At 41.2% G+C, this 26,409-nt stretch overlaps 1 protein-coding gene across 1 annotated transcript in view; it reads left to right on the top strand.

Moving 5' to 3' along the window:
- Positions 1-24,930, top strand: part of dner (delta/notch-like EGF repeat containing) — a 55,268-nt gene extending 30,338 nt beyond the window's left edge. Inside the window, exons 2-13 of the mRNA XM_035153529.2 lie at positions 1,298-1,642; positions 1,742-1,839; positions 5,929-6,092; positions 9,470-9,618; positions 10,297-10,450; positions 11,421-11,534; positions 16,787-17,020; positions 21,235-21,357; positions 21,993-22,106; positions 22,192-22,323; positions 22,490-22,736; positions 23,570-24,930. Of these exons, the coding sequence (XP_035009420.2) occupies positions 1,298-1,642; positions 1,742-1,839; positions 5,929-6,092; positions 9,470-9,618; positions 10,297-10,450; positions 11,421-11,534; positions 16,787-17,020; positions 21,235-21,357; positions 21,993-22,106; positions 22,192-22,323; positions 22,490-22,736; positions 23,570-23,681 (1,986 nt within the window). The 3' untranslated portion in view covers positions 23,682-24,930. The remainder of the gene's footprint in view (positions 1-1,297; positions 1,643-1,741; positions 1,840-5,928; positions 6,093-9,469; positions 9,619-10,296; positions 10,451-11,420; positions 11,535-16,786; positions 17,021-21,234; positions 21,358-21,992; positions 22,107-22,191; positions 22,324-22,489; positions 22,737-23,569) is intronic.
- The last annotated feature ends 1,479 nt before the right edge of the window (positions 24,931-26,409 follow it).

Here is a 26,409-nt window from a genome sequence, read left to right as displayed (position 1 = left end):
TCATGTGCACGCATATACAGTATATACTCACACTATATGTGTGGGTGAGAGGGAGAAATGCAGTCCTGCAACAACAGATTAGGAAAACAGAGTGAAGATGTAACAAAAGGAAGGAGCAGAGCGCAGGGTGGGAAGTCACAGAACAATAATAAAAGTGAGAGAAAATAATCAGTTTGGACTCCCTGCACACAAACCCACACAAAACCAAACCTAAGACAGTCTTAGACTTGGTTGTTTCCACCAATGAATTGGTTCCACAGGTCTTCCTACTGTGGATCTCTTCTGAAAATATTTTTTGGTGCAATGCTTTTATGAGCTTTTGACGAAAACCGGTTTTATTTTGTGATTGACTTCATTTGATTCACCTCTTTTTTACGAAATGATGAACTTTCTATTATTTTCATTGCTGCTTCCTCTTTTAATCTCCATTGTTTCTCTCTGTAAAGCACTTGTAACTATGTCAAGAAAAAGCGCCAAATAAATAAAGCTTATCATAGGTTTATTATTACGAGAAAAAAATACTCTTTCTCTATCTCTACATTAACTAAATCGTCCACAGTAGAGTTCATTCTTTCATAGTTAAATATAAATAAAACCATTATCAGACAAAACATATTGAAATTTGCTCTGATATGTTAACCATAGACTGTATACAAAGATTCATGATGTGATGTTTCCCAAAAAGTGAAGCTGAAGTGCTTCTATCGCCCCCTGGTTGCTAGCTGGACTATTGGTCATAAATCCTGGTTCCTCCATGTTAGAGGATGGGACACCAGCGAAAATAAAAAGTCAAAGTACAGATTAATTTGGCTTATTTGATGCTTTAAACAGGGTGAAACATTGATTGACAGCTGGGACCGACTCACAATTTGTTGAGCATGAAGTGACATCATCGGCACAAGATGTCGGCGTTAGTACCTGGGATATTTGGGCTTCATTTCTGGATAGTGGGAGGACGTGCAGAGGTGTCGTCTATTACAGTCTAAGGTTGCTTAAGTTGCTTAAGTTGCTTACTGTTTTTAGATTTTGTTTTCAAAACAGTCTCTGGTGTTACTTTGGGAGCATTTTGATCAACCAATTGAGCAGTTCACTTGGAGACTGCAGCCGTGATCCCAGCTCTGTACTCTGGGTTTTTATTTCTGGAAAGATGGAGATACTTAGACAAAAATGGGTCTTGATTTAGATGACAGCAGTGCAGACAGGAAGACAGCGAAAAACACTGTTAGATAATAATGCTTTTGCTCAGTCTCCCTCTCTCACACTTCCTGTTTTTGTTTTTTTCCTTTTTTTATTTCAGTTTTTCACAGATCCTTGTACCAGCAGCCCCTGTCTCCATGGAAACTGCAGCCGGAGCAGCAGTGGGGAAGAGGGGGAGCCAGCCTACACTTGTGAGTGCGGCGAGGGCTACGAGGGGGAGAGGTGTGATCAAATCCTATTGGACCTGCCGGCCGCTGACTGGGACCCTGCCACCCCCTCAGCTCCTGGGCTGGCCACCCCTGTCGCCTCCACCACCGCAGCTGCCACTCAGCCGTCAGAGCCAACCACCATCCCGTCCACCACCACGCCAGTACCTCCCACCCTGCAGCCATGGCAACCCAAACCTGGGCAGAGGCTGCTGGTGGTGCCGTGGGAGGCAGACAGGGTGAGATAACTTCACCGATAAATTTAAGCTTCTGTGGGTTTGTCTTTAACATGTTTCCAAATAAGTGATATGTTGTGCGTGTTTGTGTGTCTGTTTCAGGTGACAGAGAGTCTGCACTGTGTGAGTCCTGAGCTGTGTGAGCTGACATCAGGAACTTTGACTGTATCTCTAGAGGTGCCTGAAGAGACGGCTGTAAAGTAAGAGTGCCCTTCAGTACCTTTAATAATTGACTGGTATCCCCTCAAAGCAGGACTGGATTAATCAGGTTTGGGTCCCTGGGCTTAATGTAGCTTTGGGCCCCCATTTATCAGTAGTCTCTCCCATCTTTACCTTGTACAGGATCCTGTAGCCTACAGTGTAACTTCCCATTAGGTGCAGTGTACATGGCAGACTACATGTGACAGTTTCATTACATTTTGCCCAGGGATCCAGAATTAAAGTAAAACTATGCAACTTTTTTCCCCAAAATAGCAGCTAAAATATAGTTTGATGGTTCACTGATTTGGAATATGGAGAAAAGTGCCACTTCCATTCCCACTCCTCACTCTGAATGCCTTGTCTTGTTTTATGTTACTTTGGTGAGCTGGTGATTTCTCCTACAAGATGTATGTTATTGACGGTGATGATGGAACAGCTTAAACGTCTAATATGTAACTTCAGCCAGTTGGGGTCTGTGAATCAAAACAATAACAAATAATTTTTGGAGAACTTAATTCAAAGTTTAGTTAATAAACCTATTTCACATCTTAGTTAATTGCAGCTTAAACAATTAAACAGGACACAATTTAACTGCCTTACTCAAAAAAACTGGCCCTTTTCAGATTCAGATCAACAGGAACAACAACAACGCACGTTTGTGCAGAAAACTTTCTGCATAATCATCACAAATAAAAAAACTTAAAATAGAATCGTCTTTGTGCAGCATTTTATCCACATACTTACAATGTTGCAACTCATGTTGACAACAGCACAGCTTGTATTTTTTGTAACTAATGACCTTCCATGAGAATCTCCTAACCCACGGGCACAAAAGACGCTGTTTTACACCACTCCAGGTGTATTGCATCTTTTCAGACCATGTTTGCTCATAAACAATATTACAATGGTTCGATAAATCAGGGTCAATGAATTATGAAGAAGCTTTGGTCAGTGTCAATTTTTGGATGCCCTTGATGTTGCTCCTCGTCATTGATGGTTCGCACAACTCAGGGCCCCGATCACGATTGCAGACTGGAAGCTACGAGCTGAAAGTTAATCAACTGCTGCTGCTTTGTTTTCATACTGTATAATTATACATGACACCTGAGCTCGTACAGGGATGCAGGCAGTGAAGGACGCTCATATGCATACACACTCACCCCACTTGGAAATGAAGCAGGGATCCAAAAGTGACATCGATTTAGAGACGCTGAAAATAATAAAATACAGCTCCTGTGTCCCAAAGAGACTGCGAGTGGTTGTCATGCTGCTGCTGATGCTGTGTGTGCAAAGAAGAATACATACAAGCAGAATTGTGGGGAAGAATATTAACAACACTGATGACTATAAGTATTACGAACAAAAATATTTTAAACCAGTTTCCACTGCAGGGACCAGGATCTAAATTAAGTTCAAGGAAAATAGTTTCATCCCTAAAAACTCCGAGCTCAGGGGGGTAACACTTTACAAAAGTATGGCTTAGAGCGCTGAGGGATCTGATTGGTCAAGTACTCCAGTGCTTTATTTCAACCAATCGGGGTCTGCAATATCTTGTATATTCTGTTTTCTTATTTGGATGTTTTGAATGAGCGATTTCAATATCCTCCATGTTAACTCTTATTTCAGTGTTACCCTATCTATACAGCATGATCTTTTTTTTTATAATATATATTTTTAAGAGATAATATCCGACCCAACCTCAGGGTTCTGACAAAAAATCTGAAATGAAGTTTGGGTTTTTGTTGGGTTAGATCTCGTTGGATGTGCTAGCCTACTTGTTTTTTTGCACAGCACATACCTGTAATTGGGGAAAACGTTGGACTTTGTTGGGTTCGGACACCTACTGCCACCTGGTGGTCTGGATTGGAACAGCTTGTTTTAGCCATTGTTTGTTCATACGTAAGAACGATAATTTGCTTTATCTCCAGCAGAAATGCAGACGAACAACATACTGCAGAAACAATCTAGCTCCTTCAAAAAAGTTCCCGGGACTAAAAGTTATGGGTACTCTTCGTTGGATAGCGATAGCAAACAGTTTTAAAATTATGATTTAGTAACTTCATAATAACTGACTGGCCACCATTTCAATTTTTAAAAGGAGATAGAAAATACCACAGATCTAGGTCATCGTTTTACAGAACCATCCAAATCCAAAACCAAATGGCTCATTTTAAATTGAACTAGTTCCCCAGATATCTGAGCTGCTCATGTCGTCCCTCTGGCTGAGTCCAGACACCCTGCAAACCAAAATCTCATTTCAGCTGTGAGCAGACATTTCTGTCCCTGCTCGTAGATTCACCTTCAGGCTCAGCTTCCTCCTCACCTCAACATTTTAGGACAGCCGTCGTGTCGATCCGTTAACAACAGCGCAACTCGCCCTCACTCAGTGAACATGACCTTAAATATACCCTCCTGTGTCCTGAACTAAACTATGCCTCGGAGGTCTTTTCTGTCCTCAAGTAAGAAGCAATGTCAAGTTTCTTTTATTTTCTGGCTTTAAACTTTAGAAGGCATCATCTTCTAAAAATAAATCAAACAGCTCGTCATTAACACTTGAGTGTGTTGCTACTTGCGAGATGTCTGATTCCCTTAAGAGTAATAAACACGTTTAAGAGTTTAACACATCATCCAGCTGCTATTTTAAACCTTCACTTTCTCTGCAAAGTACTTTCAGCTGCATCTCTGTTGAAAAAGCACTGCAGAGGGATTGATAATTATTGTTATTTATTCAAGCACACATTAGAACACAAAATACACAGAAAGAGCGAAGGGCTGAGAGGATAATTGCTGGTTTTCTATTTGTTTTTGTTAAAATGAAAATGGTTGTTTCAGGTGAGGGAGTGAGGTTAGAGGGATGCTTCAAAACATTTAACTGGTGAGGAGCTTCATTGAAGTTGTTCAGCGTCCTTCTTACCGCCCTGCTCCTCTGCACCCTCTTGACCATATGGTCGCTCTCTTACCACGACTCGGTGTGGTACCTCAGCTGGACGCTGATGTTTGTTTGACTGGCAGCTGCTGGAGCTCAGCGTCTCTGGCAGGAAACATCGTCTGTGTTGTTCTTCTCGCTCTGTCCAAGAAAACAATCTCATTAGGGGATTGTGGGAATGTTGACCTTCAAACGGTTTGTCCTCCTAATGGTTGTTATCCGTGTATAGCTGTGTTGATGTCACTCATGTATTCTTAGATTTGAATCCTTGTTGTAGCCAGAAAACTCTTAATTTGTATTGATTAACTATAAGGATACCTCATCAGTTTAACTTAAAATGTTCTCTGCAGTAACATGTGTCCAGAATCAGAAAAGTAAAAGTTATTTTATCAAATTACCCTCAACCATCCTTTGGACAACCAGAGAGCTGCTGCTCAAAAAGAGCTCCCATAAAAGAGTTTATCCTCTGGGAAAATTGTGTCGTCTGGATCCATTAATTGGCATAAGTGTTTTTTTATATCTCCATGAACCTAAATAATTCAAAAATGTAACAGTTTTTCTGGTCCATTTTGGTCTTTCTCTCTGATTTGACCAAGTGTCTGTGGTCCTGATGAATGGTTGTCCCCCACCCCCAACCATACCGGCTGTATTTGTAGATGAGGCACACAGTGAACCCACAGGAGGCAACATCCTCCCCACTGAGACACACCACTGGTAGCCATTACTCAGCAGACCTAAACATGATGCCTTGGTGTAAAAACAAACAGAAAACTGTCCTTTAACCAACAGCTCTTGGGTCAAACATGGGTGAAACACTGCCCATCAATACACAACCTTCAAAATTAAGAGAAGTTAAAACTTAGAGAATCAGGTCATTTATCTTGCTAATATAGATTTTGTGGACATTTTAATACTGTTTAAAATGCCCAGATAAGTGCTCACTGGCTGTACTACATTATGTGGATTGTATTTCTTATATTCAACATATTTCTTGCACATCCATTATTTATACTGTGAATATTCCAAACTTCCAGTATAATTGCTGGAAGAGAAGCTGAGAAGCTGAGAACCAAAGCTACCATCATCAGATTCTCTTTCTAAATCTCCTTCCCATGTATCTCCTCATCCTCCACCCTCCCTTCCCTTTCATTTATCTAACCAGGGTGGTGGTGAATGCCAGCGGAGCTCCAGAGCTTTGGCGATTGAATGAAGAGGGTTTCCTCCGTTCGTCCATTTCCAACGGCACTGTGGTGTGGTTCCTGCAGGCCCCTGATGGACTGGTGGTGCCAGACCACTCGCTGCCCCTGGGACAGAACTACTTCCTCAGTAAGACTCCTCCAATCTCCTGAGTTATACTGTCATTGACTCCTTTTTGATATAGAGAGGCGCCTCATCGTTCACCAAGATGCGTTAAGTGCCTGACGGGGGAAACTTTTATAGGTCCTTTATTTCATACTGTCACACTGCAGGGTTTTATTTGACAGTTTGATATTAAAAAAAAAGATACGTTTGTGGTTTTAACCACCTCAATATAGATACATCTTCATTCCACAGGCTTGTTTCCGGAGCTTGGTCAGTAAATCAAACGAGAGCCTCGCTTCTGATTGGTCTACTGGCCAAACATAGGTGATGGATTGTGGCTTTATTGTAGCTTGATAAAACTCAGTGGTAAAAGCTGCAGCCCAGGTAAAGCCTGCGGAAATAAAACTATCAACCACATTATTTTCAAAGCTCCATCATCCATTACACACAAACAATCAGGTCAGTTGAATAATAATGTTATAAAGATAAAAGGCTAAGTATATAACAATAATAAGTCATTAATATTAAAGTTTTTTTCAATCGTTTTCATATTCCACACTGATTTTGTCTTGATCTCAGCCTGTATATGTGCCTGTGTGTTTTCGTAAAGCACTCTTTTTTTGTTTTTTTATGTGTTATATAAATAATATGTGTCATATAAATAAATTGACTTCACTTGATTTCACTAATAGAGACCAAATAAAAATATAACCGATTTGAGATAAACAATCAGAGAAGCCAAATCCTGCGAGGCTGGATGGTGGATCAGTGAAAGGGGCAGAGCTGAGGTGACATCACAAAGTTACAGTATTCTCAGATTTTCTAAATATGTGTATTTCTTTGTTTTCTTTGATTCTTTCACAGTATTTATATAGAACATGAACCTCATTTATAAATTAATTCTAAGACGTATCATTTTCTACAATATGGGGACATTTATTGGATTAATGTGAGTTTTTTGTGTTACTTGGCATCATCATGAATGAAATGCCAAGCAATAACTGAAAGTGCTTTAAACACTAAGGAGTTAATGAAAGATATGTTAGTTAGACATAAATCTATAATGGGACTGCAAGTAAACAATAAAAAAACATGCTTAGATATAAAAATATAGAAAATTCATTTATAAACTAGAATTCATGTTTTATCAAATGAGTCATTATCCCTATTTAAACCAGATTAAATTCACAGAGATGGAAAATGTGTCATTTAAATTTTCTACTTTTATTATCTCTGGTTTTATTCTTTAATTTGTGCGATAGTTATCCTACAAGCGTAGAGAGGCTGAATAGAAAACGTCCGGAAACCTCTCCAAATAGCTCATTTACAACTGAGCCAAAAACATCAGAGGGTGAATGAATTTAAATAAATTTTATTTACAGCGTTTATTCCTTACAAATCATTGGGGAGAATCACATAATATTTGCATATATGAGTCAGAATATTATATGTGCAGATTGAAAAAAATATATTTATGCAATTTGCCATCTGTATTTTAATACAGAGCTTCACACACAGATTCAGTGAGAGTGCTCACACACGTGTGGTAGAAACAGGGGTGTGAGCTGCAGTGAGTGCTGGAGGGTGGTGAGTGTACTGTAGTCTCACTCTTTGACTGAAGGGCTGGCTGACCCCTGTGTGGGCTCGACATACCTGATGCTGTTCCACTGCCTGTCTGCTGACCTTGACATGTCTGTGGCAACGCCGCCTCCGCTTCACCAGGGAGAGACAGTGGAGATGACATTGGGGAGTTAAGTCAGAAGGAAGGGAGGATAATGGAGGGTGGGGGAGAGGAAGAGTCAGATAAGGAGAGAGAGAGAGAGACGGGAAAGAAGAGGAGGCAAGACGAACAGGGATTAGAGAAAAGGACAGAGGGATAGAGAATGCAGAAGGAGGGAAGAACGAAGGTCAAACTGCAGGAGAGGGGAGAAGACACGTTCTCTCTGCTTCTGCAGTCAGGCTGGATAATAACTGAGAGATGATTCAAAACCACAAACTCACATGTTCACTCAATTTCAATTATGTGGCGTGCAGACCTGAGGGCGTGTGACCTTGCGTACGTAAGCGCGAGCTGTGAAAATCTGTGCAAAGCGTCAGTGAAGAGGGAGGAGCGCTGCAGTGACATTGCATTTCCTTCTCCACACGTGTCTGAGGGTCGTCGACGCGATTTCACGATTCGAAGGTGCAGTGACTCTGCAGGTGCTAATTTGATGTCATTGGTCTGACGATCATTCGGTCAGAGGTGACAGAGGAGCAGACGCTGTTTGATCAGCTCTCTGATTGGCTGGGGAGCTGACATCATCAACGCCTCGTCACTGACTCACAGCTCATTGGCTTCAAGTGCTCAAAAAATGGCAGTTAATATTCATGATGAGGGTATTTTTATCCAAGTGCCTGTGTGGCTGTCAGCTTTGATTGAAGATGTAAGATGTTTTAGACTTAAAGACCCAGAGAGAGTCGAGTCGGAGAGACACACTCTCTATTCTGGTCACAGTAAACAGCTTCAGAACTCTTTTAGTTTCTTTCTTTTGAAGCACAATGTTTTTTTCAGGAGAGGAGTCATGTAAAATCTGCTCTAACACACCTGCTGAGGCTGAGATTCTACAGTCATGACAGCTTTAAAGGCTGCAGGCTAAATGCTACGTGTTTATAAACATGGACGACATTCTTGATTGCCACCTGGTGGTGGGCTGCAATTTAGGTTATCAATCCCGCCTCATCCATATTAGTGGATGGGGCATGGACCAGACAAAAGTCAAATACATGTTAAATAATTTTTTCTCTAAGATGGTTTCTTTAATTTGAGGTAGTTCTTATCAAGCTGATTTTGAAATTTTTCCTGTAAGTTTGGTTTGAATTAGTTATTTGATGTGATGATCATGATTGACAGCTGCGCAGACTCTGGCCAAGATGGCGGCGTTCATATCTGGGATATTTTGGCTTAATTTCTAGATAGTGGGAGGAAGTGGAGCCATGTTAGTTAACATGCTGATCTTTAGCAGGTATAATGTTTGTAATGTCTCCTTCTTGGTGTAACATTATAGCGCTAATTAGCACTGAACAAAAGTATATCATGGTGTTTCTTGGAATAGTTGTGAAGAAATTTCACGTGAAACCACAAATGTCAGCTTCATGGTGACACTAGTCCGAAAGGTCGGGGATCATCAGGATTCATCCTTTAGGGACCATGATTCACAACATCCTGATATTTGTTGAAATATTTGTCACAGATCAGCATATTCATCCTCAGAGCCACAACATTTGAACGACTGACAGATGTGCATTTCAAAAATTTGTAAAAAAAGTTGTTGTTTTTTCCTGTATGTATGTTCTCTGTATGTAAATATCTACCGAATACAAAAAAGACTCAGTGAATGAGACCCTCCATTGTTCTGTGGTAGGTGTGATGCGAGTGGGCGCCCCCACAGCCCCGGAAGTCACCCTGCGTCTCAACCTGACAGTGAAGGCCAGCAGCTGTGTGGAGCCCGGCAGCAGCTTCAGTGACCCTCAGTGCTCGGGGAAAGGCAAATGTATCACACAGCCCTCTGAGGTGAGAACTCCAGGAAATAAAATCCTCAAAAGTTTCTTCTCATCAAGAAAGCATTTGAATTTAAATGTGAATGAAGCTGAGAGAGACACTGGAGAAAAACAGTGTGGTGTGTTTTTATACTTGAATAGAAAATCTAACAGACGCCGTAGGATCATTTAATACAAGTTTGTTTGTTGAGGTCATCCATATAGAAACTGATGCATTTGTACATATTTAGTGATTAAATGATATTCATCTTTTTTCTTGCTCTTTGTATATGCATGGTCTCAGCTACCACACACCTTGTAACAATAGTGCAACTGTAAAATAAGCAAAACAAAGTTTCCATATAATTCTCACATTATACTTCAACATTAAAGCTGCAGCTGCATCATTACGTTCAGCGATGCATCATTATTCACAAAGAGCAGAAAAAAAACTTTCCTCTGGTTTCACTTAACAGCAGAGACCAGGTGCCAGGAAGAAAAAAAAAGAACAACAACCGTAACACATCAGCAGAACAACACAATGCAATGCCACAACTTACAGCAGTGCATATGATTAGATATTTTTACTTACATTGGGGGAATTTTAATCAGATTTTGTTGGTGATGGTCAATAATGAGCATGAGTTTGTTCATGAATTATTTTACTTGACATTATTAATTGTTGTGAAATGTGTGTGTTTGTGTTTTGCAGAGCACTTTCTTCTGTGAGTGTGAGGACGGCTACACTGGAATCTTCTGTGAGGAGTTTGACGCCTGCCTCCACCGGCCTTGTCACAACAACGGCACCTGCACTGACGTGAGACAGGGAGGGGAAGGCCGCAACTTCACATGCAGCTGCACTTCAGGTGTGTGTGTCTGTCCATGTGTACTTATACCAGCGTCTTAGTGTTGAGATCTAAAGTTACACATGTTTAAAAGCCAACGGAGATTCTGAGCCTGACTGTGTGTTCTCTGACGGTTTGATTAGAGCTGTGCAGAGACCCCTCTAATTTCTAAATAAGTACAAAAGAGCAGAGTGTGTATGAAACCTTTGGTCTTGTCAGATTTATTTTAGCAAGCGACTTGAAGCGAGAGCCTCTGATATGAAGGTAAATGTCAGAGGTGGCCACTGACGGCCCATCATGTCCCTATTGGGAACTGTGCTAACAAGCCCTGTGTGAGTGGCAAACGAGAAAAACGAAAAAGCAGACAATAGATCAAATCATTGTCTAATTTAGCTTCACGAGGTGGCTCAAATCAGTGCATTTTGTAGATTATATTTCTGTATTTCATTATTAAGATTCACATTAGTTGCTACCATGGTTGCTGCTACCCATTCTATTATATTTGATCAATAATACAGAAAAAAAACATTTTCTCTACCAAGTGATGGTAGAGAAAAAACTATTCCATAATCTTATGGTTCTATAGATTAGTGTTTTATTATAAGATAAGATAAGATAAGATAAGATAAGATAAGATAAGATTATCCTTATTATTAGTGCACATGTTGCAACAGCAAATGGGGTGAAATAGAAAATGGTAAGATCAATAAATGTAATAAATACGTTAACATACAATATATACACATGCAAATATACAAATTTAAATAATATACACAATATAAACAGAATGTATATAATGTGAACAAGATATATGTACATTTCTTTGCATTTGCTCTGGGTTGCAAGGTTACAATCTGTCATTTAGTCACCTGCCATGTATCAGATAACATCTGTATTGTGTATTTAGGAGCAGGTGTTATGTGCCTGTAAACTAACACAAAGCTTTAGCTTAAACAAATGAAGTATGTTGAGATGTGAGTGTGTCGCTCAGGTTATGAAGGGGAGCGCTGCCAGTTGCTGGTCGACCACTGCCTCTCTCAGCCTTGCAAAAATGGAGCCACTTGTTTCAGCAGCCTGGCGGGGCCCAGGTGCTACTGTCCCGAAGGTAGGAGCCCCATTACAGCATGTTTGTGTGTGTGTGTGTGTGTGTGTGTGTGTGTGTGTGTGTGTGTGTGTGTGTGTGTGTGTGTGTGTGTGAGATGCAAATTAGTGAAGCTGGCAGAAATACTGACAGAGGTACTGACTGCACATGATGTCAGTTTTTTCAATTATTTGTTTTACATTCTGATGCAAATTTATATTCAACATTTAATAAGGCTGTGTGTCTGTGTGTGTGTGTGTGTGTGTGTGTGTGTGTGTGTGTGTGTGTGTGTGTGTGTGTGTGTGTGTGTGTGTGTGTGTGTGTTAAACAGTATCTGTGCCACCGAGATGCTTAATTTAAACCTTCCTCTTCTATTCTAATTAGTCTTCATAGCCTCACTGACCTGCATCAGCCTCTCTGGGGAAATCTGTGCCCGCAAAACTTCTGCAGAAAAGCATTTCTCTCGTTTGCGATTAACACACACAATGTGCCGATGTAAACAGTTGCATACAGACTGTTTGTGTGCATACACACATGCAGAATACAGGGGGAAAAGGAGAAGGTAACAATGGACCTCGTCACACAATCACCCGATGGTACTGCTCGCACAGGTCTGTTCATTCTCATTGTGCAGGAGGTCTCAGTCATACTGGAACTCCTGGCTGTATTGTTAATCTACGGCTGCCAAAACCCCGAAAAAAACATGGTCTCTAAAGCTGAAAATAATTCACAAACCACCTTTTGTTTGTTTACTTTCATAAAATGAGGGAATCAGCTCTCTCAGCGGGGGAGAGAGCCGTGCCAGCGACCCTTAATTAGTGTGAGGAGATTTTGTTGAGAGGGCGCTTTCAGAAATTTCATTGGTTTATTAAATAATGCTGTGTCTGAGCTGAACTTTGACTTTTGGAGAAATTACCAATCTGTGTGTTTATTTACAGGAGGCAGCAGGTTAAAGCAGTCTGTGCCACAAAAGTGGATCCGATTTGTCAGTTAAATGAATTGCTGGAGCACTTGAACAGAATACAGCCATAGTTAATACTGCTCTGAATAATTGGGCGATAATATTCATGTTATATGTATACAAGCTTTGTTTTATGGAATGATTCAATATGTCAGAATATAAGGAAACATGAACTGTATATAATGGACGACATGTTGGCTCCTCAAAAGTGAAGCCAAAGCATCTAAGTAGCCACCCGGTGGCTGGCTGCAGAAGAGGTCATGAGTTCTGCCTCCTCCATGCTAGTGGATTGGACATGGACCAAACCTAGAAGTCAGAGTACATGGTAAATCATTTTTTCTCAAAGATGATTTCCATCATGTTAGGTAGTTCTTATCACACCGATGTTTTTTCCAGTGCAAATTTTTCCGGTAAGTTTTGTTTTAATTAGTTATTTGCTGCCATAAAAATGGGGGTAAACGTTGATGGCAGAGACTGACTCGTGATTGGTCGAGTGCATTTATCGGCAGGTCCTCGCTACCACGGCTCCATCCCTTGATTGCTACTCCACAGACTCTGGATCCAAATGCGCAAGATGGCAGCAATTACATTCAGGATATTTTGGCTTCATTTGTGGATAGTGGGTCGAAGTGGAAACGTGTCAACCATCTTTATATCCAGACACGCTGTTAAAATGGTTGATCCATCAATAAGTGAATCAAAATGCTGAACAACACACACACAAACGTCTGCAGGACAACCCACACAGCATACACTAACCTCAGCCTCACCCTATATAGCTTCAAACATTATTTTAACAGGCTAAGGTTTGTGTTTAGATTAAATGACACCACTGTGTCTTAATGTTTGTTCTGAGGGTTTGGGTTAAGTCATACTTCATGGTTAATGTTAGTGTGAGAGAAACACAGAGCTCTAGGGAGATGTATGTCCAAACTGATGAACACATAAGAGAAGGAGGATTTCACTTTCCTTTATAGTAATGATATTTCTACCAGTACAAGAAAACATTTAATCTGAAAATGATTTCATTAACACTCCAAGTACAGGAATTATTAACATATAATTTGTGTAAAACCTTTCAGCTTTAAGAACAGAGAGAGAGAAAAGAGGGATGTGTGAGGAGAATAAAAGAAAGAAAATTAGATCTTCTCCTCTATCTACAAGAAGGCAGGGATATTTACATAGACCCATTTAGTTTTTCATATTTTAAAAATTATCAATAACTAGAGTTGAGTTCACTGATCCAATCAGAGCAGGCAGGTAATATTAGACCCCGCCTCCACAGCAGCAGCATCAGGGGACACCTGAAATTGTGAAGTACCTCCCCTCTTCTTCCCCCTGGATCTGCCCCCTGATCCGGATCCACACCAAAATTTAATGGATTCTTCCCTGGATTCTTTTGCGTATTCCTGCTCAATAACTAACAAACTTTAATGAAAACTTAACCTCCTTGGAGGAGACAACAACTCATTTGATGCTGAAGCCATTAAAAATTTGATCATTGACCTTTAGTGTCCATAAGGTATCTGTATACATTTTTTCTTCACATACAGTATATGATGTCAACTCTCTAAGCGAACACCTTCAGACATGTGTACAAAACACATGTGGCCTAAAGTTAGGGTATAGCACAGTGGTGGTTGTGTTGCACTGTTGCCTCACCAGAGGAAGGTTCTGAGTTAGTGTTTGCATGTTCCCCACTTGTCTGTCTGGGTTTCATCCCGTGTACTCCAGCTTCCTCCCACAGTCCAAACACATGCAAGTTTGGTTAATTTGAGACTCTAAATTGCCTGTAGGTGTGAATGGTTTCTTGTCTCTATATGTCAGCCCTGCAATACGCTGGCAACCTGTCCAGGGTGCACCCCCCTCTCGTTCAATATCAGCTGGAATTGGCTGTCCTTCGACTCCGAAAGGATAAGTGGTTTTATATAATGAATGAATGGATATTCAAAAGTTAATCATAATAATTTAGGGTTGTCATCTGTTCTAGAGTCTTAATCTCACACTCTCAGCACACACACACATTTACACACACTAACCGAGGAGACAGTGTGAGTGTCAGTACTGTGACTGCCTCCAGTCAGAAGCGGCAGGGCGGGGGAGTGAGCAGGCCGGCTAAATTTAAACTGTTAACTCTTCTTTTTTTTTAAATGCCGAAAGCAAGAATGAACAGAATCCTGTATGTCAGCATTGGACAGGTCTCATGTCACAATGTGTGTGTGTATGTGTGTGTGTGTGTGTGTGTGTGTGCATCTTTAGGTAGAGAGATAGATGTACAAGCAAATAAGCTGAAAACAGAGAAAGAGACGTGGATGTGCCCACAGATCTGCTTACACAGAGACAAAATGTTAAATACAGAGGAAAACAGGGGATTAAACCATGACAGAACAAATACAAATCATCAAATTAAATTCATGCAAGCGCTTCTTTTGTGAGTGTGTGTGTGTGTGTGTGTGTGAAGAGAGAACGGGAAGAAGAGTTGAGGGAGTATGGAGGGAGGCAGAGGAGCGGAGAAAGGGGAGGCTGAAGCAGAACAAAGGAGAGGATGGGAGAGAGGAAGACGAAGAAGAAGAGGAGAGAAAGCTTTGGAGGCTGCTGCAGATTGCTCCTGTCTCTCTGCTGCTGAATGATAAATGTTCTCACACGGTGAAATAAACTCCTGCAGATCAATGGCTGCTTGAGAGGGATCTCTTCATTAGCTCAATGGAGGGTGCAGTCAGCACAGGGATTTACTACGACTGTTACTGCATATCAGAGGAGACACACGCACACACACACTATCTCACAGCGAAGGATGTGCACGTAACACAGCGGCAGTCTTTCTCCGAGCTGCAACACAATGGCAGTCCTCATGGGAGGTGAAGACAGAGGAACAGAGGAGGTGAAGAAAAGAGGTTATTTTTAGAAGGGGAAGGAATAGGTGAATGTAGCGGAGGCTCACACAAAGTCACTCACACAGGGACATGGAGTGCACATGCATTGTTCCACAGAAAACACATCACCAGAGACACTGGTGCAGCACAATAACATTTCTCTAAACAACAAGAATTCTTCCCCTGCTGAGATGCTTTCGCTCTGTTTTTCTTTCGCTCTCGCAATGAAGAGGAAAAGATAAAAGAAAGAACATTAACTTTGAGTCGGTAGAAGAAGACAGAATCAAACCACTTCCTGACTCTTTTTTTATGATTAAAAATGTATTTGGGTTTTAAACAATAACAGCCACAGTGGGCAACTGTGGAAAAACAGAGGAACTTAAGAAAGAGAGCAAAAAAGGAATAAATATACACACAACACACACCATATAAAAATACATTAGAATAAAACAGTGGGTAAAGAAAGTCTACCCATCTATCCTATACAGCTTTTCCTCTTGAGGGTTGCGAGGTGAACTGGAACCAATCCCAGCTGACATTGGGTGAGAGGCGGGGTACACCATTGACAGGTCACCAGTGTATCATAGGACATATGATGTATTACTTTAGACATGCAGCTAAATTACATATAAACGGGCTGTTACCTGATTGTGAGGTGTCAAGGGCTTTTAATGTGACTTAGGTATTTGTGCCATTTCAAATGATCCACCTCCTGAATATTAATCCTCAAAGACAGCTTTTCATAGGCTGCAACCAATGTCTGTCACATCTTTAATCATTTCTATCACTGCTTCCACAAAACATGAGAAAACAGTTTCAGTTTCACAATTTGGGGAAGGAGCGTATTTGCTTTCAAATCTCACCATATATTGTGGAGACGTCTCTTGTGTGCAGCTAAACCCACCAAAACTTCACTGTGATTCCCTGCGAGCTTATTTGCATTCAGACGTGGTCTTAGTGGGGTGGGTGCAATTTCATGCCATAATGGATGTCACATAGGTATCACACACCAAATGATCTGAATAAACCCAAACCACCGACTGTCCTCAATGTGAACCACCATGTTGCCTGTAGGTTCATTTGTTGACAAAACTTTCATCTGACTTTAGTCTGCAAAGTTCGTGGTGAGGTGAGCGACAACGGATGTTGACAAAGACACAAGCAGAGTTAGTTACTGCGGTAAAGTGAGTCATCGTTTGTGAAAATCTGGACAAGTCAGATGCTTGTTTATTTGCGGTGTTACGGTACTTGGAGCATCCAAAAGGAGGGAACAGTAAAGCAACAGTACTGTAACATAACAAAGGCTCTGTCACCCTTTGTTAGAGGGGAAGGACCTGGTCAATAAATCTGAACAATATTTGGGTGCAAGGCCAGTTAAGGCGTTTAAAATTAGAAATGGAATTTGTACATTTATCTGATGGTCTATCTTAATCCTCTTGCAGGTTACCAGGGTGCTACATGTGAGCAGAAGGTTGATCCATGCGCCTCCAGCCCCTGTCACAATAACGGGACGTGCTACGCCCAGGGCCCCGGCCCCCTGGGGTTTGGCTGCAGCTGCACAGCAGGCTTCACCGGCCCAACATGCGCCCAGCTGGTGGACTTCTGCGCCCTGAACCCCTGCGCCCACGGTGTCTGCCGCAGCATAGGCAACAGCTACAGGTGTCTGTGTGTCCCAGGTGAACTGCACTTTCATGACATCAGTGATTTTGACTGTGGGTGTTGTCGACTTCTTGCTGCACTGTGAGCGTCAGTTAAATTAAGCCAAAGTCAGATAGAGGTCGGATAAAAAATGATCTCAAGCTTCACCTGTCTAATGTTGAAAGTTTCAGGAATAGCTAAGTAAGTTAAGTTTGAGTTGCAGTTAAGTTGCAGTAAATGTTCATAGTTAAGAATGAAATGAAAGAATTAAAACATAATCAGAACGACTTAGCTCTTAGGCCTGCGATATACTTGCCGTTAACTATGCGCACGCAAGATGCCTGCTTCATGTATCCTGTTTCTGTTTGGTGCTCATGTTGTGCACGTCCTCAGAAATTCCACATTTTGTATGCAAGATGCAATACCCACATAAAGGTCGCGCCATTTCCACAATGTGTCTGAATTTGGAATCTGAAATACCACCTACAAATGTGCGATCATTACTTTTTTGTCTTGATGTTAACATTAGCCAAATGTTGATGCTCTCGAGTGTCATCTTTGTTAATGTTTACCGCATGCAAATTTGTGAGTGGCAGAAAGATCTGTCCGACTCGGAGTGGAGCGCTCTACAATCTTTAGGGAGTTCTGTGGTGCCCTCTACTCTAATCCTCCACCAACACAGGTGATACCAGAGCAAGTATGTGAATGATAACGTGCACGGTGCATCCAGTTACCTACGCGTACATTTGGCTAAGAATATCGTGGGCCTTAGACTTTGAACGAGAAACACTCATTACAAGCTGTGGCTTTAGGATCAGAACGCCTGGACCCTCTGGGCTGTGCTCGCTCATTCAGAAATCCTTCTGTTGCAATTATAAACCTGCTGAATGTTCACATTGTCTCTATCACCACAGTAAATCTGATTTTACAATGTGCACCTAGGTTAGTGATAAAAAGCACAGTAACTTGTAGCACTGACCCAGGCTCTGAGTAGCAGTAAATACGGTCTGTCTGACTGATGCGCTGGTGCTGATGCTCCTATGATGGAATCAATTGAGTGGAATGATGACTTATCATTATCCGTTGTCTTGCAATTATCTTGCTGGGACGCTGATAGATGACTCTCCCTGTGGCCCAAATATATGATTTGACTTTCAGCCTGTCCTGCTCCCTCACTTTATACCATCTGTCAGTCAAATGTAGCAAGTAACAGTCTCGATCAATGCATCTGTTTCCTTCATGGCTACTTATTCAGGACATGGTGTTAAAGATAATATGTAACAATTCTTAAAATTGAATTAAAATCTCTAAAAACAGACCTATGACCTAGACCAATGTTTTATATTTGTTGACTTGTGTACTTAGATCCAGACCAAAGGTAATGTGACTTTTCCTTTTGGTCGCCTTCTATTCGTGATATATAAGCTTTACCCATGGCTTTGTCTGTCTTTGCTATAATGGACAAGCAACATATTACTAAGGAAAACACACTGCTAGCCAGTTAGCCAGCCTGTTGTTTTTCCTTCTACACCGTTGATCACTCATAATCAATGGCATCATTGTTATTGGGAGGGGGTTGTACAGGCCAGGTGGTTACAACCCCCCATCGCCATCATAAATTACGCCCTAACTTGTAATGGATCGCGATTATTCATTGTCGTGTGCCGTGCAACAGGAAAAAACCTTTAACACATGACCTCATCCATGAACATGATTTGTGCATGAGTTGCATCAGGTAGATTTATATCTGCACAGATGGTGAAGACAACAACTCCCATGATCCCAAACTAGGTCTTTTGTTTTGATAGAGAGACTCCTAGTGGCCGAAGTTACATATTGTGCATTTAACATTGAAATTATTGGTTGTTCTGGTATTTTTATTGTGCCTTCATAGTTAAATCTCTACAGTGAAATTTTCTTTATATCCAAACCTAGAAAATATTTGGACTAACAAGAGTTTTTGCTTAACGGAATAATCCCTCCTCCATACTACACATTCTTCATGTTTATTCAGATGCTCTCACTAAGAACAGCTGTTCACTGTTTTCTAATTATTCAGATATATGACATATTATTCACACCACATCCTCGCTCTTATTTTGTTTTTCTATTTTGCATTTCTTTCATTTTTTTCCTCCCTGTCCTTTTGTCCTTCCTTGTCTTTATCTTCCTGCCGTTTGCCTCACCTCATTTCCCTCTCTCTCTCTCATCTTCTGCTGTCTGGTTCCCATTGTGAGGCCTTGTGTGTGTGTGTGTGTGTGTGCGAGCATGTGTGTGTATGTGTGGCTCTGTGTTTATGACTATGTTCATTGGGCAGATGCTGCCATCCAATCCAATGTCTCTACTCAGACAGCCCTGTCTAATGGGATCGGTGAAATTGGTTATTCGTAATTAGCATCGCAGACATTACTGCGAACACACGCACACACACAGTGTTGTGGAGCAACGGTGACCTTTTCTCCACCTCATCAGAATGCCAGCCGGTGTCTGAGGTACGAGGGAATGTGTTTGTGTGTGTGTATCCTGGGTGTGAACATTTGCATCTAGTGTGTGTTTGGGAGCACAGGACCACAATAGTTTGTGCGCCTGTCTGCCTTGTGTAGGTGTGAGGACGATGGTGTGTATGGGTTGTGTAAATGCCCGCTGGTTGCCTGACAGGAAAAGCTGCCGGGGAGCTGATATGTAGAAGGATCCGTCCTCCACTTTGCTGTAATCCAGCTCACATGAGAGGCTGCCAGAATGCAGAATGCAGTCTTGGAAAGGCACTTGACATTTCTCTGGCATTTCACAGAGTGGACCCCAGAGGCTCCAACCGGGCTCCTAATAAATTCCCCCACTCTCGCTCCTTCCTCAAACACACATTAGCTGTGGCCCGGGGAGGCTTTGTTGAAACTTTGTCAGTGCTGGGACCCAGCTGAGACAGTCAGTCAGGTAAAGAGGGAGCGCGGAGCTAATGAAAACATATTGTCATACTAGCCATGGACGGACTCGAGAGACATCGGTCCCCTGCTTGTCTTGGGTCCCTCAGTTGTAAATGGTGGAACATTTCTGAGCTGGAATGTTAGATCAATGCATTGACAAACTTTACAGCTATTTGTCAGAATGATTACTGCTGATTGAACTTGCTGATTGACTTTCACTTGCAGTCCCACCTGTGTCCCTGAAGCTGTAGCCGCATAAGTAGCTACAAACTGTAGAAGTGCAAATAAAATGTATGCACTCAGCTTTGCCATATCTTCTTTTCAACACACTTTGTTCTTTGAGGTAAAACAGAAGAGGCACGATTGTCTGTTCCTCCTGCACTGACGATCAGATGATGCAGGCTTATTCTGCTTCAGTACACAGCTGCCATCCCATGGAAAACACAGAGCACTGCATGTCATTTGACCTCATGTCCAATGCCATCGAAACTCAGGACAGGTCGTCTTTAACTAATGGTTGTTTATAGAGTTTTATCAGAATATCCAAAGATGAAGATGTGTGTCGGACTTTCAGTTTCTGTGTTGTTTTGTGCTTTTAAGTCCGATTTTTTTTTTTTCAGTGGATCATGACTCCAACATGCATCAAACATAAATGTAGGAGCTGATATCACATTTATAACTCATTTAATTCATATCACATACAAGGGAAATTATAGATCAGGAACATGTAACTCATTCAGGTTAATGTATGACTAAGAGGCTGCAGATTAAAATCTCTTGATTACAACACCATCATAGACGAATGTAATGATTGCACTGCAGTGACGTAGTGTGAATTGTGAAATAGAGGAAAAGATCTGGTTAAAGAATTATGTAATTTGTGATAAATTCAGATTTCCTGAGTAGGTGGTGGCTGTGCAGTACAAGGAACCTTTATTCAGTTATAACCACATTCACCAAGTCTACTGCTGCTGCTGCATGGTAATACTGGATTTGAACAATGTGCTACAATACACATGTGTTTACTGTATAACACATGCATAACTAAATGGATTTTCTCAGAATCAGATCTCTGTCTCTAACTGAATTAAACTACATTGTATTTGCAGGTTTATCGTGCACTGTTCATCCTCAGATGAATTTCTTAAATCCATCAGAATCAATGAAACCAACTGCTAATCACAGCTAATAAGACACACACATTCAGCAAAACCTTTCCCCGATCAATAAATGTTGATTCTCTGATGGTTTGCAACGACAATGCAGTAGAATCATATGCTACGTGATGCAAGAACATTATTAATATATATTCTGTTCTGTGTCTGCTTTAGGCTACCATGGCTTGTACTGTGAGGAGGAGTACAATGAGTGTCTGTCGGCCCCCTGCCAGAACTACGCCACCTGCAGGGACCTTATCAACGCCTACGAGTGTGTCTGCACACCACAGTTTGAAGGTATGTGTGGATGTGATTGAATGTGTGTGATTATTCTTAGTTTCAGACACGTTCCAGCTTCACAGTACACACGATAAACGTTCAAGATGAGAAGTATACTTTGTATGTGTGTGTGTGTGTGTGTGTGTGTGTGTGTGTGTGTGTGTGTGTGTGTGTGTGTGTGTGTGTGTGTGTGTGTGTGTGTTTGTGCACTTGGGTACCTATCCAACAGTGGACCTGGTATTCATTACACATTCACTAACAAGGGACATTTTGAAGGTCATACTTTAAATTATACTAAAGTCACGTCTAAGACCCTTATTTTTTTTAAACTTTTGCCAAGAGAACATCTACCAAATTTTCTATAAGAATTACTTCAACAATCAGATGGACTTTATCATACTCTCTCAACGTGATTTCTTGAGTCTTATATAAAAGTTGTAGCTGCAAGTGTGTGTGTGTGTGTTAATGTCTGTACTCAGCACTGCCCCTGCAGGCTAGAGCAGGGATTTGAATGACTCACTTGCATGCTCACGCCTTTTAAACACTCCATACTCAGTCGTACTATAGAGGGACTAATGAAAGATTGACATTGTGAAGAAACCAGCCTGTTGAAAGATAATTCATTGTTTTTGTGACAAAATATATGCGTATAGGTAGACACTGTGAAATCTACAGGGATCCATGTCTGAAGGTGAGTTGCCAGAACGGAGGCCGATGTGAGAGCACAGGACTCAACGCCTCCTGTGCCTGCCCTCCTGGATACCTGGGTAAGCTCAGCCACGTAATCAGTCTGACAACCAATAGATTAGCTGCCTGTTGTTGATTTGAATGCAACCTTTCTTGTCCCGTCAGGGGAGGAATGCGAGGTCGACATCAACGACTGCGAGAGCAACCCTTGTCACCATGGAGGCACCTGCATTGACCAATCAAATGGCTTCACCTGTCACTGTCCACCTGGGTGGGTGGGGCCCAACTGCGAGATCCGTAAGTCATCCTGTCAGGAATGATCCGCCCAGCTATTAATCTAAACTGAGACATGTGGAAAGCTGGATGTTTGTGTGTGTGTGTGTGTGCGTGTGTGTGTGTGTGTGTGTGTGTGTGTGTGTGTGTGTGTGTGTGTGTGTGTGTGTGTGCGTGTGTGTGTGTTCAGACCTGCAGTGGAAGCCAGCACACACTGAGGACACTCTGACCAACATGCCACGACACTCCCTCTACATCATCATTGGAGCGCTGTGCGTGGCCTTTGTCCTCATGCTAATCATCCTCATCGTGGGCATCTGCCGCATCAGCCGCATCGAGTACCAGGGCTCGTCTCGCCACGCCTACCAGGAGTTCTACAACTGCCGCAGCATCGACAGCGAGTTCAGCAACGCCATCGCCTCCATCCGCCACGCCAGGTCAGTAACAGGACTTGTATACAAACCTTAAGTGTTGTTACGGAACAGTAGTGGCACATGGTGGATATATATACGTCTGGTGTTGTTTGGTATTATTTATGTATTCTCATTGTGTAAAATTGGTACAATTTAATAATGTGATTTCATGATTACTTTTCTTTCATTTGGATTGTACTCTCAAAGGTCAGTCTTCTAGTTGACAGAACCCGAAACCACAGACTGTTTATAAAGATGATGCATCTCCACTGCCTCCCACTATCCAGAAATGAAGCCACAATGTCCCAGATACGAACGCTGTCATCTTGCACATTTGGAGCCGGTGTCTTTTTGGAGCTGTCGTACCGAGGTCGTGCCGATACATGCGCTTGACCATCACGTTTGAATGATTAAAACCAATCTTATCCAAAAGATTAACACTTGAAAATACATCAGTGTGATAAGGACTACTTAAAATGACAGAAACCATCTTTGAGAAGAATCTATTTGATGTGTAACTCCATCCACTAACATGGAGGAGGCAGTATTTATGACCAATACTGCAGCCAGCCTATATGTGGCTATCAAGACGATTTGGCTTCACTTTTGGGGAGCTGTCATGTCGTCCATCTGTATATTTAGTCTGTGGTTTAACTTTGAGGTCTGTGTAACAAGGTGGTGTGTCTACCGATAGTACGTAGAACATAGTATCCAGTGGTAATTAAGCCGAAATTCAGGATATCTTGTCCTCTGCTGCATACATTTTTACTTTATTTTATGATATTCTGACTTTACCGATTCACTTATATTGCAAAATCGTATCTGATGCACAGTTGGTGTCGATGCTTTCTCATTAGATTCGGCAAGAAGTCCAGGCCTGCCATGTACGATGCCACCCCCATCGCCTATGAAGACTACAGTCCTGATGACAAGCCGTTGGTTACCCTCATCAAGACAAAGGATTTGTAAAACACAACCACATACAACTGCACATGTACACATATGCACACACACACACACACACACACACACACACACACACACACACACACACACACACACACACACACACACACACACACACACACACACACACACGCATAGATGCATAGAGAAAGTCAGTATAAAGTATTTAACTATTTCTTATGGAAAGAAACAACAAAATTAAATTGAATGTAAAAAAACAACAAAAAAAACATACTCTGTAGTTTAAAAAAAAGAAATCTGGAATTTGATACGTCTATTTTCCTGTCAAAGTCCATAATAAGGCTTTATTGTAGCATAAGAGCATTCTTTACATTATAAGTTATTGTTGACGGGCGACACGACATCTAACCTCTGTGTGTAGGTGGAGCCAGAAACACAGGGGGCCACATTTCTTAGCGTTAAACTGCGACAGCTCTGACAACAGTTCTTACAGGTGTTGTAGAAATAGGTGCACTGCTCACGGTGCATTCACTGTATCTTTTTTCTATATCTAAAATAAACTTCTGCTGTAGGTTGCCTTACTTCGTGCATGGTTAGATTTGATGTTCTCTGCATTATTTTAAAATCTTTTGTACTTGATTGTTTGTTGTTATGTTTTTTTTTTTTTCATTGCATTGTATTTTTCTCTGTCGAGATTGTGCCAAATATTTCATTTGTTGTCAGTAGATCAAATACACGTATAAAATGCTATAGTCACTGAATTTTCCTTTTTTTTAAATACATACAGTATTGTCCTGTTATTTACATGCAAGTGTACGAATAGTAAAGAAAGTGGGTTTACTGGAGTATTGTGACCCTGCCAATGCCACTGTATGTACTTCAGTGATATTTAGGATAATAGGTAGTGTAGGTATATTTCTCAGTGCACAGAAACATAGTGGGTTATACTCAGTCTACCTGTTAATCCCAATGTACAAATTCACGTCTAGTATTGACAGTGTTGAATAGTTTCTGGATGACAGTTTCTCTGTTGGAGTGGAGGAAGGGGCGGAGGAAGAGGAGGGAGAAGGATGATATCTACTCCAGAATATTTGTGCTTCTGTGTTCTGCCAATGGAAAACTCTGTGCAGCTGTGTTGTTTCCCCCTCAAGGTCAAGAGATGTTTTATCGATACGTTCAGCTAATCCTCTAATATTTTCTTTCTCTCATTTTAAACACAGCAGCCACATGATTACCTATTATCTATGTTGAATGATATAAACAATAAAGAATCAAGTGAACTTAGACTACAGTAACTCTCCCGGTGTCTTGTGTGGATTCTGGTGTAAACTTTACTGTTTCTTGTCACCGACAATGACATCAAGTGGTGGTACCTGCTTTTTCTGAATGAGGCTAAAATTGCATGTGTATGTATATAGAAGTATCAATCAATAAATCAACCGAAGCTGCAGGCAATTTTTATTATTATTATATTTATTGGGTAAGTGAGGGTTTAAATACAGTGCATTCAATATTTCATAACTACTACAACATCAACATTTGATTAGGAAATACAAATTAGACCTTGTTCTGGTTGCTCATCCACAAGTACTGTACAGGCATATGTCATTCTCATCACAGGTAATACTTCCACCCACATAAACTGTACATACTCATCACACAAGCAAGATCTTCTTAACCGATTAACCTAACAAACTCTCACTCCACTTTTTAGCATGCATCAGGGTGTTAGAGAGTTTTCAATAGAAGTTTTGACATTTATTTTGACTAATTTATTATTAGAATTTTTTTGGGGGGGTATTTTGCCTTTATTGTGGGTAAGACATGCAACAAAGGACCAGCTCGGAATTGATTCTGCAGCTGCTACAGGAGGGCTTAATCCTCTGTGTATGATATATTTCAGACGTCTGGATAGTTTTGTTGCATTAAAATGTGAAACAAAAATATCTTAATATTGTCTAAACACTGGAAGCTGAAGCTATTTATTGTTATTTTTTATTTATATTAAATAATAATAATTTGATTTATTGGGTTTACTGTGTCATGTAAATTCCGTTGCAGTTGCATGACGTTAATCGTTGTAGTAGTTAACTATTAATCAGGATTACGTTTTGGGCTGAACTTATTGAACTGATTTGGAAAAAAGAACGATAATAAAAAAGCAAATTCTCCAGAGTGTCTTTTTTTTTGCTAAATTCCAAGGTCGTAGCCACCAGACTGAAGCGTTAGCCGTGGGAAAGACAGTTGATGGAATGTGAAGACCCTCAGTGACCTCAGGCTTTATCCAGATGTTCCCCATGTAAACATCTCTAAATACAGAGCGCTGAGTCATGTCGCTCAACACACCTACATACGTACATGTGCACACACACACACATACACACACACTGCAGGTACAGCAGACATTACTAATGGGTCTCAACTTTGCTTATTGTTGGCTTTGGTGGTCTTTGCCACGTGCCCTGCAGGGTCAGACTCTTTTAAAGCCTGCACCCTGATCCATGGAGCAGTTGTGTGGTGCTTTTCTATTTGTCAGAAACATGAGTAAGAACAAAATGTTGGCAGCAATAAAAATAATTCATTCAACAGTTTTCCACAAAATAATGGATGGCACTTGAGTATATTCCCAGACCTGACTGTGAAGATAACGAGGTCACTGCCAACCAAGCACGGATCAAAACGATGTGAGCAACTGAATGTTTTTGTTTTTGAAGATCTTGTGGGTATGACTGTGGCAGCTCTCCATCCACCATCCACTGCTGCCTTTGAG

The sequence above is a fragment of the Hippoglossus stenolepis genome, chromosome 4 (assembly GCF_022539355.2).
Source record: "Hippoglossus stenolepis isolate QCI-W04-F060 chromosome 4, HSTE1.2, whole genome shotgun sequence".
NCBI classification, from domain to species: Eukaryota; Metazoa; Chordata; class Actinopteri; order Pleuronectiformes; family Pleuronectidae; genus Hippoglossus; species Hippoglossus stenolepis.
The sequence above is the reverse complement of the archived record's forward strand: the minus strand, read 5'-3'. Positions and strand labels throughout refer to the sequence as shown.